An 18,571-nucleotide genomic window follows, 5' to 3' on the forward strand; every position below is an offset into this window, starting at 1 on the left:
TTTGTAAAACGGATCGGAGGAAATTTTGGCTCTGATTAGCTTTCCTGGCTGTCAATCACATACAATTGAAACTTAAAAAATGTGAATATCATGGGACTACAATGGCGGACTGGTGCAAAGCTCTCTGGGTAAATTTCTACCTTCTGTGAAGATATCCGTGAACGTCACCAGTGGGAAAAACGTCACAAATTGGGTAAATTCCAAATGCATCGTTTGGGGCAAGTATGAAGGAAGGCAAGATTGTTTTATAAATATCTCTGCAATGCCTCCACGCTTTGATTTCAAATTTTCGGGAGTTATGCGGATCCCAAATTCACAAAAAGAGGTAGAAGTAGGTCTGAGTAGTGTCAGGCGTGCTGCACAGTTCATATTTTCTACTCAATAAAGACTGCTTACCTTTGGATCCAGCAGGTAATTATAGGGCGTAAAAATCACATCCGCCTGCTGTTTTAAGGAGCGTGAAAGGTAGTAAGGACATGACCTGCAGAAAACACAAACCACATGTAATCTTTGCATGAACCAAGAAAGAAGTGAGTCAAGCTGTCAATTCAATCTTCCATACATCCATCCATTCTCTACCGCTTATCCCTTCCGGTGTCGCTGGAGCCTATCTCAGCTACAATCTTACATACCATCATTTGCATTTTCAAACTTTGACCGCCACAGAGAGATTCATTTTCTTTTTCTTTGGCCCTCTCTAGGGACAGTAGATACAAGCATTGTTATATTGGGAGATTTAGTAGAGGTGTTCTTCTTCTGTTAAATACATGAGATCATGTTTGAAAAAGCTCACTTTTACCTGACGTGTCATTTATAGCTCAGTTATGTCATCTGAAATGATATTTATGCTTACAACGTACAGCCCGAGAAACACACAAACATCAATGCATGCATGAAGTTCAACTAAACAACAATCATCACACACCTGTGTTTGTTGCCAAATTTGACCAGGTCTTCAACGTCCATGATGGTGTTCACCAATTCTCGATCGGTGCTTTTCTCTGAAGAGGAAAAAACTAAAGTTAACTTCATCCAACTCATTTTAAACCCCAGTATATGAAGGGCATGTTTAAAGGGGGTTGAATAATTATGAGTGCATCTGAAAAATATTTTTGTGAGTCAAACACTGCAAAGACAATAAAGCGTTTTGTGTTTCTAACAAATCTACAGAAAGTACACACCTCATATGTATCTCTTAAAGCAGGGATATTCAACTAAATGTTTTTGGGGACACCCTTCCAAAAAGCTAAGGACTGAGGGGCTTCTGAGGGACTTCTTCCTTCACTATTAGTCTCGTTTCATATGCACAGCAGACATTTGATTTTGGTCTGTTCATTTTGTCAAAGTTACAGGAGTTTTTTTAACTGAGCTTGCAGGCCACCAGTTGAAGAGCCCAAATAATAAAAGAGAGAGGACCTAAAACGGAACCTTGATGAACACCAATAGTATGATTAAAAAAGTAGATTTTCAAGGTAAAAACTGATTTTCAAGGTAAAAGCTGATTTTCAGGGTAAAAACTGATTTTCAAGGTAAATGCTGATTTTCAAGGTAAAAGTTGATTTTCAAGGTAAAAGTTGATTTTCAAGGCAATGGCTGATTTTCAAGGTAAAAACTGATTTTCAAGGTAAAAGCTGATTTTCAAGGTAAAGGCTGATTTTCAAGGTAAAAGCTGATTTTCAAGGTAAAAGCTGATTTTCAAGGTAAATGCTGATTTTCAAGGTAAAAGTTGATTTTCAAGGCAATGGCTGATTTTCAAGGTAAAAACTGATTTTCAAGGTAAAAGTTGATTTTCAAGGTAAAGGCTGATTTTCAAGGTAAAAGCTGATTTTCAAGGTAAAAGCTGATTTTCAAGGTAAAAACACATTTTCAAGGTAAAAGCTGATTTTCAAGGTAAAAGCTAATTTTCAAGGCAAAAACTGATTTTCAAGGTAAAAGTTGATTTTCAAGGTAAAAGCTGATTTTCAATGTAAAAACAGATTTTCAAGGTAAAAGCTGATTTTCAATGTAAAAACAGATTTTCAAGGTAAAAGCTGATTTTCAAGGTAAAAGCTGATTTTCAATGTAAAAACAGATTTTCAAGGTAAAAGCTGATTTTCAATGTAAAAACAGATTTTCAAGGTAAAAGCTGATTTTCAATGTAAAAACAGATTTTCAAGGTAAAAACTGATTTTCTGACTACTGACGGCATCTGAAGTAAACAAAATACATTTATATAAATCACATTATTGGAAAAAAAATGTCTAATTGCCAAAGAAGGAGAGTACTTAAAGGGTTACCTTGAGGAACGCCTCAGTTAGGTAAATCACAAGTTTGGACCTCGGGTCAAAACGGCACTGCAAGGATCTACCAGTGTGTTCACAGTGGTCCAAGTTACTCCCGTTTTCAGGAATTTGCTGCAAAAATCTTTGTCTCCCAAGTTTTTAACTGAGCCTGAGAGCCACTCTGGTGTCATTCCCAGGCCAGAATAGGCTTGTTCTAAAGTTTCTATCAGTATCTAGTAACTCTATGCTGCTATACACTAAACAAAAGTAAAAAGTACTATCTACTGCTCATTTAAATCATGTGTTTTCTGTCCTCAAAGTCCTATTGCTGGAATCACATTAGTATCAATCTGGTAATATGACAACAGGAAGTGAATTGGTGTGACGTCACATAATTAGCCGTGATGCAACCAACTTCAGTTTTTTTCTTTATCGTTAAGTTAAAAATAAAGTTAAAGTAGCAATGATTGTCACACACAAACTAGGTGTGGTGAAATGTGTCCTCTGCATTCGACCCATCCCCTTGTTCACCCCCTGGGAGGTGAGGGGAGCAGTGGGCAGCAGCGGTGGCCGCGCCCGAGAATAGTTTTTGTTGATTTAACCCCCAATTCCAAGCCTTGATGCTGAGTGCCAAGCAGGGAGGTAATGGCTCCCATTTTTATAGTCTTTGGTATGACTCGGCCGGGGTTTGAACTCACAACCTACCCATCTCAGGGCAGACACTCTAACCACTAGGCCACTAAATAGGTTAAATAAACACTAAAACTGTGATAAATTAAACATATTAAAACATTTAGATTAAGTAGCCAGAACAATATTATTATATAACTTATTACTTCTGCCAAGAAAGTAAATGATGTGGCTATTTATTTATTGTATTTAATTTTTTAAATATAAGTGTTTATGAGTAGTCTTTCAATACAATAGAATAGAGTAGAATATAATAGAACATACTTTATTGATCCCCAGGGGAAAATCAGCTTTTTAAAAATGTTTATATATATTTTTTCAGAATGAAGAATACTGTGATAATAATGACAACGGTGATTTGACACTTTGATATCGTTACCACGCTAGTATGAACACACACAGTTAGCTCTGTATCAGCCTGATGGGATCGCTGTTTGTGATCGGCATTAATACTTTTTCACAGAAATTGTCCGATACGAATGGATCGGAGCTTCACTACTAACTCCAAAAAGTTGTATCCAAGTTTCATGTAGTATTGTCCTTTAAGAAGATGACACTAGAACAGAAAAGATGAGGGGAATGTGAGGAGTTGTGTATTCACAAATGTCAAACACTTACCTTCAACATTGTTATAGAAGACACACGACCTCGTGGACACCTTTCCTCGACACATATGGACCTGAAACATTAAACAGGCAAATTGGTAGTGTTGGAACCAGATCAGAACCATATCCATATTTAAGTGTTACTTCTTTCTGAACTCCTATAGTCATATTTTCATCAGCTAATGTCTCGTCTGGTACAAAGTGCTTGCATTCGAGTGTCCTTGATGAGAGAGTCAGAGTGTTGAATATTCTCTCTGTTGAGACTGCCATAACATTCCTGAGATAAGGGCACAGCGCGTGTGCTGGACGGGGGGAACAGCAGGTGGGGAGGAGGAAGGAGAAGATCACAGCACTTCCGTGGGTTTGAGGGGAGACCGATCTAGACTGGGCGAGGAAGCGCTTGTGTGCTGGATTGGTCTCACGTTTGTCTTCAAAGCTTTGACAATAAACCACAAAATACCAACTACTGCCTGGCGATGAATTTAACCTTCAGCTTATTGCCATAAAAAGAATTTGGGAATGACCAGCACCTTAAAATCCCTGGGAAGAAGAGCTGGTCAACGCAACAGTAGAAATATTTGTCTTTTAACAAACTTTATCCTTCAAAAGCATAAATCTTTATTCATGGTCTCGCTTTGGGCAAAAGCCGACAGAGCCATCAAGCCCGAAAGGTTTCATTGAAAATCATTTTCAAAAATAATATTATTCAACTTGTTAATATCTGCTGTAACATGTTTATATCTACACTGGTGTTCAAAGCACTTATTCTTCTGCTGTTTGGACACTCTACATCAGGGGTCCCCAAACTTTTTGACTCGGGGGCCACATTGGGTTAAAACAATTTGGCCGGGGGCCGGGCTGTGTATATGTATGTATATATATATATATATATATATATATATATATATATATATATATATATACATACACACACACACATGTATGTATATATATAAATATATATATATATATATATATATATATATATATATATATATATATATATATATATACACACATGTATGTATGCATGTATATATATATATATATATATATTTGATATATATATATATATATATATATTTGATATATATAGCGCACTTGCGCGCGCGATGTCACGTTATCGATGAGAAAATGCATTTATATATATATATATATATAGCGCACTTTCCGCGCGCGCGATTATGTCACGTTATCGATGAGAAAATGCATTTTTAGACAATATGATTTGCCTGAGCGGCTAGGAGACACAGTGAGTAGCAAGCGGTACAAAGTGGATAAGAAAAGACAGAAAAAAATATATATATACACTACCGTTCAAAAGTTTGGGGTCACCCAAACAATTTAGTGGAATAGCCTTCATTTCTAAGAACAAGAATAGACTGTCGAGTTTCAGATAAAAGTTCTCTTTTTCTGGACATTTTGAGCGTTTAATTGACCCCACAAATGTGATGCTCCAGAAAGTCAATCTGCTCAAAGGAAGGTCAGTTTTGTAGCTTCTGTAACGAGCTAAAGTGTTTTCAGATGTGTGAACATGATTGCACAAGGGTTTTCTAATCATCAATTAGCCTTCTGAGCCAATGAGCAAACACATTGTACCATTAGAACACTGGAGTGATAGTTGCTGGAAATGGGCCTCTATACACCTATGTAGATATTGCACCAAAAAGCAGACATTTGCAGCTAGAATAGTCATTTACCACATTAGCAATGTATAGAGTGTATTTCTTTCAAGTTAAGACTAGTTTAAAGTTATCTTCATTGAAAAGTACAGTGCTTTTCCTTCTAAAATAAGGACATTTACATGTGACCCCAAACTTTTGAACGCTAGTGTATATATATATATACACATATATACTAGGGATGTGCGATAATGGCTTTTTGCCGATATCCGATATTGTCCAACTCTTTAATTACCGATACCGATATCAACCGATACCGATATCAACCGATATATGCAGTCGTGGAATTAACACATTATTATGCCTAATTTGGACAACCAGGTATGGTGAAGATAAGGTACTTTTTAAAAAAAATAATAAAATAAGATAACTAAATTAAAAACATTTTCTTGAATAAAAAAGAAAGTAAAACAATATAAAAACAGTTACATAGAAACTAGTAATGAATGAAAATTTGTAAAATTAACTGTTAAAGGTTAGTACTATTAGTGGAGCAGCAGCACGCACAATCATGTGTGCTTACGGACTGTATCCCTTGCAGACTGTATTGATATATATTGATATATAATGTAGGAAGCAGAATATTGATAACAGAAAAAAATGCGGGGAGGGAGGTTTTTTTTGGGTTGGTGCACTAATTGTAAGTGTATCTTGTGTTTTTTATGTTGATTTAATAAAAAATAAATAAATAAAATAAAAATAAAAAACGATACAGATAATAAAAAAACCGATACCGATAATTTCCAATATTACATTTTAACGCATTTATCGGCCGATAATATCGGCAGGCCGATATTATCGGACATTCCTAATATATACATATATATATACATATATATATATATATATATTAGATAAATATAGCGCACTTGCTGCGCGCGATGATGTCACGTTATTGATGAGAAAATGCACTTTTATATATAATATATATACATATATAATATATAATATATATATTATATATATAGCACACTTTCCACGCGCGCGATGATGTCACGTTATCGATGAGAAAATGCATTTTTAGACAATATAATTTGCCTAAATGGCTAGGAGACACGTGAGTAGCAAGCGGTACAAAGTGGATAAGAAAAGACAGAAAAAAATATATATTTTATTTTTTTTATACTTGGGACTTCCCGTGGCCCTGATTTTGGACGCTGGCGGGCCGCAGTTTGGGGACCTCTGCTCTACATGATACTACAAATGTGTATATCAATCCAAAACCAAATAGTTACAGGGGCTGTATTAAGCATACCAATGCGGATAATGATACTTCATATTTTCAATGATTATGATATTTTTATAATTAGATTATTATTAATATTACTCCCTGTAACTGCAAAAAATATTTTGAGCCAAATAAAGTCCATAGTGCAAAATAGGTAAATACGGTTGAGCAAAAACTACCACTGGCTCTGATTTAAATAGTTTGTGTCCAGGTACTTAATTCCCGAGTTTGTAAACAATAACAAAAACAAAGAAGATTTTGTGACCATAAAGAATATCGATCTAATGATTGTAAAATGAACCATATATTGATATTACGCTTGTTATTGTTGCTATCGATATCTGTCTCAATCCGCCTTCCTCTGTTTACGTGCAAGAGCTTTACTCAGTGGCCGAGTGGTTAGAGTGTCCGCCCTGAGATGGGTAGGTTGTGAGTTCAAACCCCGGCCGAGTCATACCAAAGACTATAAAAATGGGAGCCATTACCTCCCTGCTTGGCACTCAGCATTAAGGGTTGGAATTGGGGGTTAAATCACCAAAAATGATTCCCGGGTGCGGCCACCGGTGCTGCTCACTGCTCCCCTCACCTCCCATGGGGTGATCAAGAGTGATGGGTCAAATGCAGAGAATAATTTTGCCACACCTAGTGTGTGACAATCATTGCTACTTTAATTTAGCATGGCTTATTGTATCTTTTGTGTGTCGTGTTTAGGTATTCCTTGTCCTCCATTGATAATAATATTTGTAAGATTGGTTAGTTGCTTTCAATTTTTTTGCCGCCATGGAGGCGAGGATTAGGGACTGAGAAGCAGCTACACACCGCGGAGGGACGCTAGCCACCAGCTTGCTAGCAGGGACGCTACATTGCGTCGAGGACGCCGGGGTTGGCTTGTTGCTGTCAAATTTACGTATCATCAACAAGTATTATCACGATAGTATTAAAAGCTGTATCATTGGCCAAATGTATATTGTACAGCATGCAACCCTATTCTTCTATTCAAAATATCAAATATTGTTATTACCTTGACATGGTGGTTTTCCTGGCGCATCACTTCTGGGTTGATACACAGCTGTTCTCTTGAGCCCAAAACACACACCTTAGGTCTAAATCACACAAATAAAGGCCATTATTGGACTAGTTTCAAGGCACAGAGACCAGGACTGCACTCTAGTTTGTTGTGCTTGCACAATGCACATCACTTACACTAAACTCATCCATGCAATAGTGACTACAGAATTTGACAAGTTTCGTTGTACTTGTGCAATGACAATAAAGACCTACCTACCTACCTACCTACTTGAAAAAACTGAAAAGAATAACAACAACAAAAAAAAAAGAACATTTTCGAGTTACTAAAGTTGAACAGATTTTTCATTTCTACTGGTCAAAACTTTACCCATGGGCGGATGAAGGGGATTTGCTTCTATTCTGAAAGACTTAAAGGCCTACTGAAAGCCACTACTAGCGACCACGCAGTCTGATAGTTTATACATCAATGATGAAACACATGCCAATACGGCCGGGTTAGATTAGTAAAGTGCAATTTTAAATTTCCCGCGAAATATCCTGCTGAAAACGTCTAGATATGATGACGTTTGCGCGTGACGTCACGGATTGTGCGGACATATTGGGACAGCATTGTGGCCAGCTATTAAGTCGTCTGTTTTCATCGCACAATTCCACAGTATTCTGGACATCTGTGTTGGTGAATCTTTTGCAATTTGTTTAATGAACAATGAAGACAGCAAAGAAGAAAGCTGTAGGTGGGAAGCGGTGTATCAGCGGCTGGCTGCAGCAACACAACCAGGAGGACTTTAAGTTGGATAGCAGACGCGCTACCGTGAGTACGCAGCTTTGGCTTACAAACATTTGATCGCTTGCCCGTACGTGCGTGCCGCTATGTGCATGTCACGTACGTAACTGTGGGGAAATATATGTTCTGTATGAACTTTACGGAGGTGAACGGTACTTTGGGCTGTGGGATTGAGTGTGTTGTGCGGGTGTTTGATTTGTATTGGTGGGTTATATGGACGGGAGGGGGTAGGTGTTTGTTATGTGGCATATTAAATATAAGCCTGGTTGTGTTGTGGCTAATAGAGTATATATATGTCTTGTGTTTACTTACTGTTTTAGTCATTCCCAGCTGAATATCAGGTCCCACCCGCCTCTCACAGCATCTTCCCTATCTGAATCGCTTCCACTGCCCTCTAATCCTTCACTCTCACTTTCCTCATCCACAAATCTTTCATCCTCGCTCAAATTAATGGGGTAATCGTCGCTTTCTCGGTCTGAATCGCTCTCGCTGCTGGTGGCCATGATTGTAAACAATGTGCAGATGTGAGGAGCTCCACAACCTGTGACGTCACGCTACTTCCTGTACAGGCAAGACTTTTTTATCAGCGAGCAAAAGTTGCAAACTTTATCGTCGATGTTCTCTACTAAATCCTTTCAGCAAAAATATGGCAATATCGCGAAATGATCAAGTATGACACATAGAATGGACCTGCTATCCCCGTTTAAATAAGAACATTTCATTTCTGTAGGCCTCTAATATATGATTATAAATCAAGCAATCAATATTTATTGGGGCGGTGTGGCTCAGTTGGTAGAGAGGTTTCACTATGTAAGGTGCTTTGAGTCTCTATAGAAAAGTGCTATATAAAAATAACTTCACATGTATTTATTTATATAGCCCTTAATGACAAGTGCCTCCAAGGGCTTTACAAACCATGAAGACATCCCCTGATCTGAACCCACATCCAGGCAAGGAAAGACTCCAAAAGCCTGTATTTCACTGAAACATGGCCTCAATGCTTGACAAGTGCAATCAACATCTTCCAAAATATAGTAAATAGAACAGTGATGTAAGATACAGATATTAATAAAAGGCCATATCGTCCAGCCCTATGTACATGTACTTTTTGAGCACATTCAACAATACTGCGATAATAATAATAATAACTGTGATCTTACATCTTTACATCATTACATCCCTAGATGGAATTATATAGTCCATATGGTGTAACCCAGAGGTGCTCATTACGTCGATCGCGAGCTACCGGTGGATCACGGAGGGTGTGTCAGTCCATCGCCAGCCAGGCATTAAAAAAATAGTCCTAAAAATGAGCGATCATAAATCTTCACTATGACGTCACTTTGGTCACTTGATTGACATTCACGGCACCTCGAGGGTCTTCTGAGATGACGCTGGCTGCTGCCAGCTCATTATTAAGAAAAAATGACCGACAGGAAGGCGAGAAACACTTTTTATTTCAACAGACTCTGGCGCCGTACCTGTCGTCAAAACTCCAAAGACCGACTGCACAGTTGCACAATAAAAGCGCTGCTTCATCCTGCCTGCACTAACAAAATAAGAGTCTCAGAAAGCTGGCGTGCACAAGCTAGCAAGCTACGGAGTTTGCCGCCAATGTATTTCTTGTAAAGTGTATACAAAGGAGTACGGAAGCTGGACAAATAAGATGCCAAAAACCAACCACTTTCATGTGGTGTTGGACAGAAAGGAGGACTTTTTTTCTCCTCCATTTGAAAATGTGGACGTTATCAACACTAACTGTCTGATTCAATCAATGCAAGTCATCAGTAATTATCAGCACTACTGTCTGATTCCTATCAAAGCAAGTCATCACAATCAGGTAATACACCAACTTATATTCTTGTCTTCATGAAATAAAGGAATCTATATGTGTTAAACATGCTTGCATTATCTTTAAACACATTTAACTTGTTAACAATAATAACTATATGTGTTAAACATGCTTGCATTATCTTTAAACACCTTTAACTTGTTAACAATATTAACTATATGTGTTAAACATGCTTGCATTATCTTTAAACACATTTAACTTGTTAACAATATTAACTATATGTGTTAAACATGCTTGCATTATCTTTAAACACATTTAACTTGTTAACAATATTAACTATATGTGTTAAACATGCTTGCATTATCTTTAAACACATTTAACTTGCTAACAATATTAACTATATGTATTAAACATTCTTGTATTATCATTAAACACATTTAACTTGTTAACAATATTAACTATATGTGTTAAACATGCTTGCATTATCTTTAAACACATTTAACTTGTTAACAATATTAACTATATGTGTTAAACATGCTTGCATTATCTTTAAACACCTTTATTTTGCTAACAATATTAACTATATGTATTAAACATTCTTGTATTATCATTAAACACCTTCAATTTATTAACAATATTAACTATATGTTTTAAACATGCTTGCATTATCATTAAACACCTTTAACTTGTTAACAAAAACATATATTTCATAAATAAGTAAATATAAATTATTTATATGAATGAGGTAGATCCCCGCAACTTGATCAATTGAAAAGTAGCTCGCCTGCAGAAAAGGTGTGAGCACCCCTGGTGTAACTGTTACGCAGCTCAATTCAATTATTATTTCTACAATTCCCAACTAAAGTGATCTGAAGGCATGATTCATATGCAGCAGGTCCGTCGCATCAAGGCATTTTTCTTTCAATTGACTTTGGGTTAGTTGTGTACGTCTTTGCCGCAATAAAATAAGACATCTTACTTGTACGAAGTGTTCCTTAACTCGCTGACAACCTGAGCGAGCTGAGAGTGTGTTCGTGACGCATATATGATCTTGGGAACATCACTGTAGCTTGCTGGAAAAGAAGGAGAAGAAAAGCCCACATGTGTTACTTGAATGACAACATCCTGGTGTGTTGGCCAACCCCAAACATGCATGACAGCTCCAAATGTGCACAAACCACAAGATGTACATACTTGGTGTTGAAACATCGCTGTTGGCTTGCCCCCAAGATGGGTGAGGAATACTGGGAAACATCTCCTTCCCATCCAGCCTTTCTGCTATTTTCTGTTGGGAGATCGCATCTTTGGTGTGATCCCTCCAAGCCAGGGTGGCACACAGCAGGCACAAGGTCTTCCCAGTGCCTGTGGGACTCTCCAGGACTCCATTTACCTTCTAGAAAAACCAATACAGTACGTGCAGGGGTAGGCAACATTCAAACATACACTAGCCTAGAATAGAGATGGGATTTACGGCTCTTTAAAAGGAGCCGTTACGTTCGTTATTTTAATAAAACATTTTTTATCAGGAAACAATCACTAGTATTAGTTCAGTGTTTCCCATAAACTGCAAGATACCTGTGGCGGTGGGGGCGTGGCTATGGGCGTGGTCACTGTGACATCATCAAGTAATTTGCATTATTTACTACAATGATTTGATTTTCTCTAAAAAGGCTCAAAAAATGTATACTTACTAATTAATAATAACAGTTTTGTTTTAGACGTCCATCCATCCATCCATTTTACAATATAATTACAACACTTTATGTACATATTTATATACAGATTTGAACAATAAGTTTTACTGAAATATATTTATTAATTGTGGTTCTTACAAAAAATATATCTTATAAAATATAAAAGCTAAAATGTCTCAAAGCTCTGCCCCTTTAATTAGTGCATACTAAATAATTTAACTTTAGCCTACTACTACAAGCACATTATTTACCAGCAACATAAAGTGAAACAGGTGTCCTGCCACAGTCAGTAACAAATAAACAGAACACAGTAGTGGTGGTAGATAGACACAGAGCTTCATCAAACATCTGATCCACTGAACAAAGAGCTCCAAAAGTGTTGAACTTTAGACTGCCATCAGTTTTACTCCCTACACTTAACCATGTGTTTCCTACTGCCTGCACACTTTGCACCCTTTGTTATATACACATGTTGTGTTTCTAATAGAAATACATTTAATCAAGTCAAATACAAATAAGGCAACAAGAGAAGTTTACTTTTGTAAAGTAAATGTGAACAGCCGATATGGGCATCTACATCAACTATATGACTTGCCTGAGAAGCTGGAGAGGACAAAAATATATATATATATATATATATATTTTTTTTTTATATTTGTGGCGGACGTAATTCTTTCGTGGCGGGCCGCCACAAATAAATGAATGTGTGGGAAACACTGTAGTTATATAAGATGTATATCAGAATAATTGAAATTCACACCAATATTACTCTTTTGGTGGAAATTATTCTGAAATATTGGCTATAATTTTATGGGTTGTTTTTCATTGTGAACATTCCATAAGTCAAAATGACCAAAATTAAAATACAGCAGCATAGTACGCCTAAGTATTCATTACAAACAAGGCAGATGTTTAATTGAACAAGCATATTCAACATGTTTGGATTATTTTGGATAGTATTTCATGTTTTTAACATTTTATTTTTCTTTTATTTGTATTGTAACACACTGGGTGCTATGTTACGTTCTGTTCCACATGTAGTTTGTTCACTGATCCTGTGGTTTCCCTTGGCCTTGAAGGCGCCGCTCTCTGCTCTTTGTTTACACGTATTCTGCGTGTTGATTGGCTGGGAGGCTGAGAAAGGGCGGACTTAAGCGGAGAATGTGGAGAATATTTCGGTTCTCACTAGGGATGTCCGATAATGGCTTTTTGCCGATATCCGATATTGTCCAACTCTTTAATTACCGATACCGATATCAACCGATACCGATATCAACCGATATATACAGTCGTGGAATTAACACATTATTATGCCTAATTTGGACAACCAGGTATGGTGAAGATAAGGTACTTTTTTTAAAAATGAATAAAATAAAATAAGATAAATAAATTAAAAACATTTTCTTGAATAAAAAAGAAAGTAAAACAATATAAAAACAGTTACATAGAAACTAGTAATGAATGAAAATGAGTCAAATGAAGTGTTAAAGGTTAGTACTATTAGTGGAGCAGCAGCACGCACAATCATGTGTGCTTACGGACTGTATCCCTTGCAGACTGTATTGATATATATTGATATATAATGTAGGAAGCAGAATATTAATAACAGAAAGAAACAACCCTTTTGTGTGAATGAGTGTAAATGGGGGAGGGAGGTTTTTTGGGTTGGTGCACTAATTGTAAGTGTATCTTGTGTTTTTTATGTGGATTTAATTTAAAAAATATATAAAATAAAAAAAAACGATACCGATAATAAAAAAAACGATACCGATAATTTCCGATATTACATTTTAACGCATATATCGGCCGATAATATCGGCAGGCCGATACTATCGGACATCTCTAGTTCTCACTGGTGACTTGTCCAGGGTGTACCCCTGCCCTCTGCCCGAATGCAGCTGGGATAGGCTCCAGCACCCCCCCCCCCCCCCCCCCCGCGACCCCGAAAGGGACAAGCAGTAGAAAAGGCTAGACTACTGCAACTCACTTCTTGTGGGGCTCCCCAGCAAGAAGATCCAGAAGCTGCAGTACTTACAAAATAGTGCTGCTAGGATCCTGATGAGAGTGCGCAAATACCACCACACCTGATGAGAGTGCGCAAATACCACCACACCTGATGAGAGTGCGCAAATACCACCACACCTGATGAGAGTGCGCAAATACCACCACACCTGCGCTCCGGACAGGCTAACCTTCTACAACCTCAGAGGACAAAGCTCCGAACTATGGGAGACCGGGCTTCCTGCTATGCCGTTCACAGTCTGTGGAACGCTCTCCCTGACCACCTGAGGGCACCACAGACTGTGGATGCTTTTAAAAAAAGGCTTAAAAACCCTTCTTTTTAAAACAAGCCTTTTTTTAGATATATGTGTGCTAGTTCTGGCTATTATTAATTTTTTTTTTACTTGTTGGGGGCAGCTATTTGTGGTTGTAGCATTGTTGTTGTTTTTAAATGCACTGTAGCACTTTGAGGTTGCTTGCTCAATGTAAAGTGCTTTTACACATAATATCTATTATTATTATTATTATTATTAAAATGGATGGATGGAGTAAAACGGTTCTGCACGTGTCTTAATTGTTTATTATGGCGTGGACTATGGCCTACTACCAGATGGATTGAAACGACTAGTGATACGCGTACCAGTTTGGAAAATCACTGCTTTAGAATATTGAACCCCAAATTGGAAATATGAGAATCAGCACCTCCAAGTCCGAGTCCATGGTTCTCGCCCGGAAAAGGGTGGAGTGCCATCTCCAGGTTGGGGAGGAGGCCCTGCACCAAGTGGAGGAGTTCAAGTACCTCGGAGTCTTGTTCACGAGTGAGGGAAGAGTGGATGGTGAGATCGACAGGCGGATCGGTGCGGCGTCTTCAGTAATGCGGACGCTGTATCGATCCGTTGTGCTCTCAATTTAGCGGTCGATCTACGTTCCCATCCTCACCTATGGTCATGAGTAGAGATGTCCGATAATATCGGTCTGCCGATATTATCGGCCGATAAATGCGTTAAAATGTAATATCGGAAATTATCGGTATCGTTTTTTTTATTATCGGTATCGGTTTTTATTTTTTTAATTTTTAATTAAATCCACATAAAAAATACAAGATACACTTACAATTAGTGCACCAAGCCAAAAAACCTCCCTCCCCCCATTTACACTCATTCACACAAAAGGGTTGTTTCTTTCTGTTATTAATATTCTGCTTCCTACATTATATATCAATATATATCAATACAGTCTGCAAGGGATACAGTCCGTAAGCACACATGATTGTGCGTGCTGCTGCTCCACTAATAGTACTAACCTTTAACACTTCATTTTACACATTTTCATTAATTACTAGTTTCTATGTAACTGTTTTTATATTGTTTTACTTTCTTTTTTATTCAAGAAAATGTTTTTAATTTATTTATCTTATTTTATGATTCATTTTTTTAAAAAAGTACCTTATGTTCACCATACCTGGTTGTCCAAATTAGGCATAATAATGTGTTAATTCCACGACTGTAAATATCGGTTGATATCGGCATCGGTTGATATCGGTATCGGTAATTAAAGAGTTGGACAATATTGGCATATCGGATATCGGCAAAAAGCCATTATCGGACATCCCTAGTCATGAGCTTTGGGTTATGACCCAAAGGACAAGATCACGGGTACAAGCGGCCCAAATGAGTTTCCTCCGCCGGGTGTTGGGTCTCTCCCTTAGAGATAGGGTGAGAAGCTCTGCCATCCGGGAGGAGCTCAAAGTAAAGCCGCTGCTCCTCCACATGGAGAGGAGCCAGATGAGGTGGTTTGGGCATCTGGTCAGGATGCCACTCGAACGCCTCCCTAGGGAGGTGTTTAGGGCACGTCCGACCGGTAGGAGGCCACGGGGAAGACCCAGGACACGTTGGGAAGACTATATCTCCTGGCTGGCCTGGGAACGCCTCGGGATCCCCCGGGAGGAGCTGGACCAAGTGGCTGGGGAGAGGGAAGTCTGGGCTTATCTGCTTAGGCTGCTGCCCCCGCGACCCGACCTCGGATAAGAGGAAGAAAATGGATGGATGGATGGATAAATAAATACATAATTACAATTAAAAATAATGTATTTTTTAATATAAGTATGTTTTTAATATGTATGTGTAAAACCTTTTGTTGAATACTAAAAGAAGTTCATCCAAATGGTAAATAAGGAACTGGGAGTCACAACTGGCAATCATGTCATTGTTGACCTAAAAGACGTCCACAAGACTCCAATTGTTGTCACAAAACAAGCAGCAAAACACTTTAAGACTAGTTTGGTAGTTTGATGCGAAAACTTACCGTCTGAAGACATTCGATGACTTTCTTCATGTAATCTTTCTGACACTCGTAGGGAGGGAAGGGGAATTGCACCGTCACGCCGTGGAAATCAAATGACGGCATGATAAAGCCTCGGAAGGCAAAAAGACGCCTCACAGTTTATGAGCGCTACAAACTAAAGCAACCAACTTATTGGTCATTTAAAGCATCTAAATAGAAATATGAATGACATCATCGCTAGCGTGGACCGTCCGTGTCAACTGTTGCTCTCATGGGGAAATCACGATTGCCGCCAGTAGACAACTTCCGCATACGTCATACTGCGCATGCGCATTGTCGCAACCTTTTTTATATACACACAACGTTCATAAATGTCAGTTTGGTCATGTACATACAATGTGTCAGTTTGGTCATGTACATACAATGTGTCAGTTTGGTCATGTACATACAATGTCGTGTCAGTTTGGTCATGTACATACAATGTCGTGTCAGTTTGGTCATGTACATACAATGTGTCAGTTTGGTCATGTACATACAATGTGTCAGTTTGGTCATGTACATACAATGTGTCAGTTTGGTCATGTACATACAATGTCGTGCCACCTTGCTACTTCTGCACATGCTAAGTTCAGATAATTGAGAGATAATTATAGTGTCGTCGACGGCGTTTCCCTTCATGCGTAGTTTATGTAACGCCATTGCAACTGCGATGGCGTAGTTTGGCCTCTAGATGGCGACATAGACCACATAATCACCATTTATGGCTTTGAAGCTTAGAAACTTGTAGTTCATGCATAGTTAAGTGCAGTATATATCTCGATATTATGCACACCTTTATATTATATTATATTATGTATGCATATACATGTATATTACTGCATATTAATGAGTATTGTAATTGTTCCTCTTTCCTCTATTTGTTTAGACCACACACATAAAACACACTTGCCCACAAGTGCCATCCACATTCCAGCAATAAAGATGATTAAAGGATTCTCTGGCCGGTGTTGTACCGAAATATGTTACCCATCGGAATTTGTAACACCAGGGGGCGATGTTCCCATGGCGTAAGATGGCGGCCGCGCTGACGTAGCCATGCAGACGAGATATGACGAGAGCATGTTCGCCATATTGATAAGGCCAGATTTGCCCTTTAAACAATGATGCAAATAAATATGCCAAAACTGTTAAATGTGATTTATTACTAAATAATATGTCTATCTATAACAGGGCTGCCCAAAGTGAGCTAAAAAGTTAATTGAGTTCCATCTCCAAAAGTCAGCCAGATTTAATAATGTAGACCAGAGTGCTTTTCACTGGGGGCCACATAGCAGTTGTGTTTGGCCCCAGGGGGGCGCTTTTAACAGTGAACACTATTACTACACAATTTTTAATGCATTTTATTAGATTTTTTAAAAACTAAAATGTATTAAAAAAAGGTAAGTTGCAATAATTTCACCTCAAAATGTATTACTGTAAATGGAAAAACAGTACTGTTGTTAAAAAAGGCAGCTCAGTTGCATTTTTTACACTAACATTTTGGCACATGAGCTGCCAGTTTGTTTTTTTACTGCAAATCAACGGTAGATGTTTCAGTGTATTACTAATGTAAATGCCAAAACACCACAATCGTTTATTAGAGTAAAAAAAAATATATATATTTTTTTCATTTAAAGAAAAATGCTGTAAAAACCACAGTAAATTTCACAATTTTACCATTGAATCTATTGCTACTTTTACATTGCACAATTTGATGGATAACTTTCTATTTAAAAAATGGTTTGCTAATATATTTTTGCATAATTAGACAATATTGAAGTTAACATCATTTGCAATTTCCAAAGACATGCACCTGGGGATAGGCCCCTCCCACCTCCAAAGACATGCACCTGGGGATAGGCCCCTCCCACCTCCAAAGACAAGCACCTGGGGATAGGCCCCTCCCACCTCCAAAGACATGCACCTGGGGATAGGCCCCTCCCACCTCCAAAGACATGCACCTGGGGATAGGCCCCTCCCACCTCCAAAGACATGCACCTGGGGATAGGTTGATTGGCAAAACTAAATGGTCCCTAGTGTGTGAATGTTGTCTGTCTATCTGTGTTGGCCCTTTGATTAGATGGTGACTTGTCCAGGGTGTACCCCGCCTTCCGCCCAAAGGCAGCCGAGATAGGCTCCAGCACCCCCCGCGACCCCGAAAGGGACACGCGGTAGAAAATGGATGGATGGATAATTTGCGATTGCATGGAGTACATATACTTTTTTCCTGCCAAAATAGAAAGAATACATTTAGTAAGACAAGTTACAGAACTTTATTGATACATATTATTTCCAGGATTTTGAGGGCCAAATAAAATGAAGTGGCGGGCCACATCTGGCCCCCCGGGCCTTGGGTTTGACGCCTGTGATGTAGACATTTCAATGGCTTCAGCACTGTTAGGAACTATCAAATCCAGAAATTTGGCGACAAAAAGACTTTAGTGGAATCTTCTGTTACTTTACAATGTCTTCATTGAAAACGT

General features: G+C 38.2%; 1 protein-coding gene across 3 annotated transcripts in view; it reads right to left on the reverse strand.

Moving 5' to 3' along the window:
• Window positions 1–16,351, reverse strand: part of rtel1 (regulator of telomere elongation helicase 1) — a 58,309-nt gene extending 41,958 nt beyond the window's left edge. For 2 of the 3 annotated variants that reach the window (XM_062052416.1, XM_062052415.1), the window contains exons 1-7: window positions 16,071–16,351; window positions 11,266–11,464; window positions 11,051–11,144; window positions 7,488–7,569; window positions 3,570–3,630; window positions 926–1,001; window positions 397–481 (exon numbers count right to left, since the gene is read on the reverse strand). In XM_062052416.1, coding sequence (XP_061908400.1) covers window positions 397–481; window positions 926–1,001; window positions 3,570–3,630; window positions 7,488–7,569; window positions 11,051–11,144; window positions 11,266–11,464; window positions 16,071–16,172 — 699 coding nt within the window. In that variant the 5' untranslated portion in view covers window positions 16,173–16,351. The remainder of the gene's footprint in view (window positions 1–396; window positions 482–925; window positions 1,002–3,569; window positions 3,631–7,487; window positions 7,570–11,050; window positions 11,145–11,265; window positions 11,465–16,070) is intronic. The other variant, XM_062052417.1, reaches the window with a different exon arrangement.
• Window positions 16,352–18,571: the final 2,220 nt, after the last annotated feature.

Source organism: Entelurus aequoreus, linkage group LG07 (genome assembly GCF_033978785.1).
Source record: "Entelurus aequoreus isolate RoL-2023_Sb linkage group LG07, RoL_Eaeq_v1.1, whole genome shotgun sequence".
NCBI lineage: Eukaryota > Metazoa > Chordata > Actinopteri > Syngnathiformes > Syngnathidae > Entelurus > Entelurus aequoreus.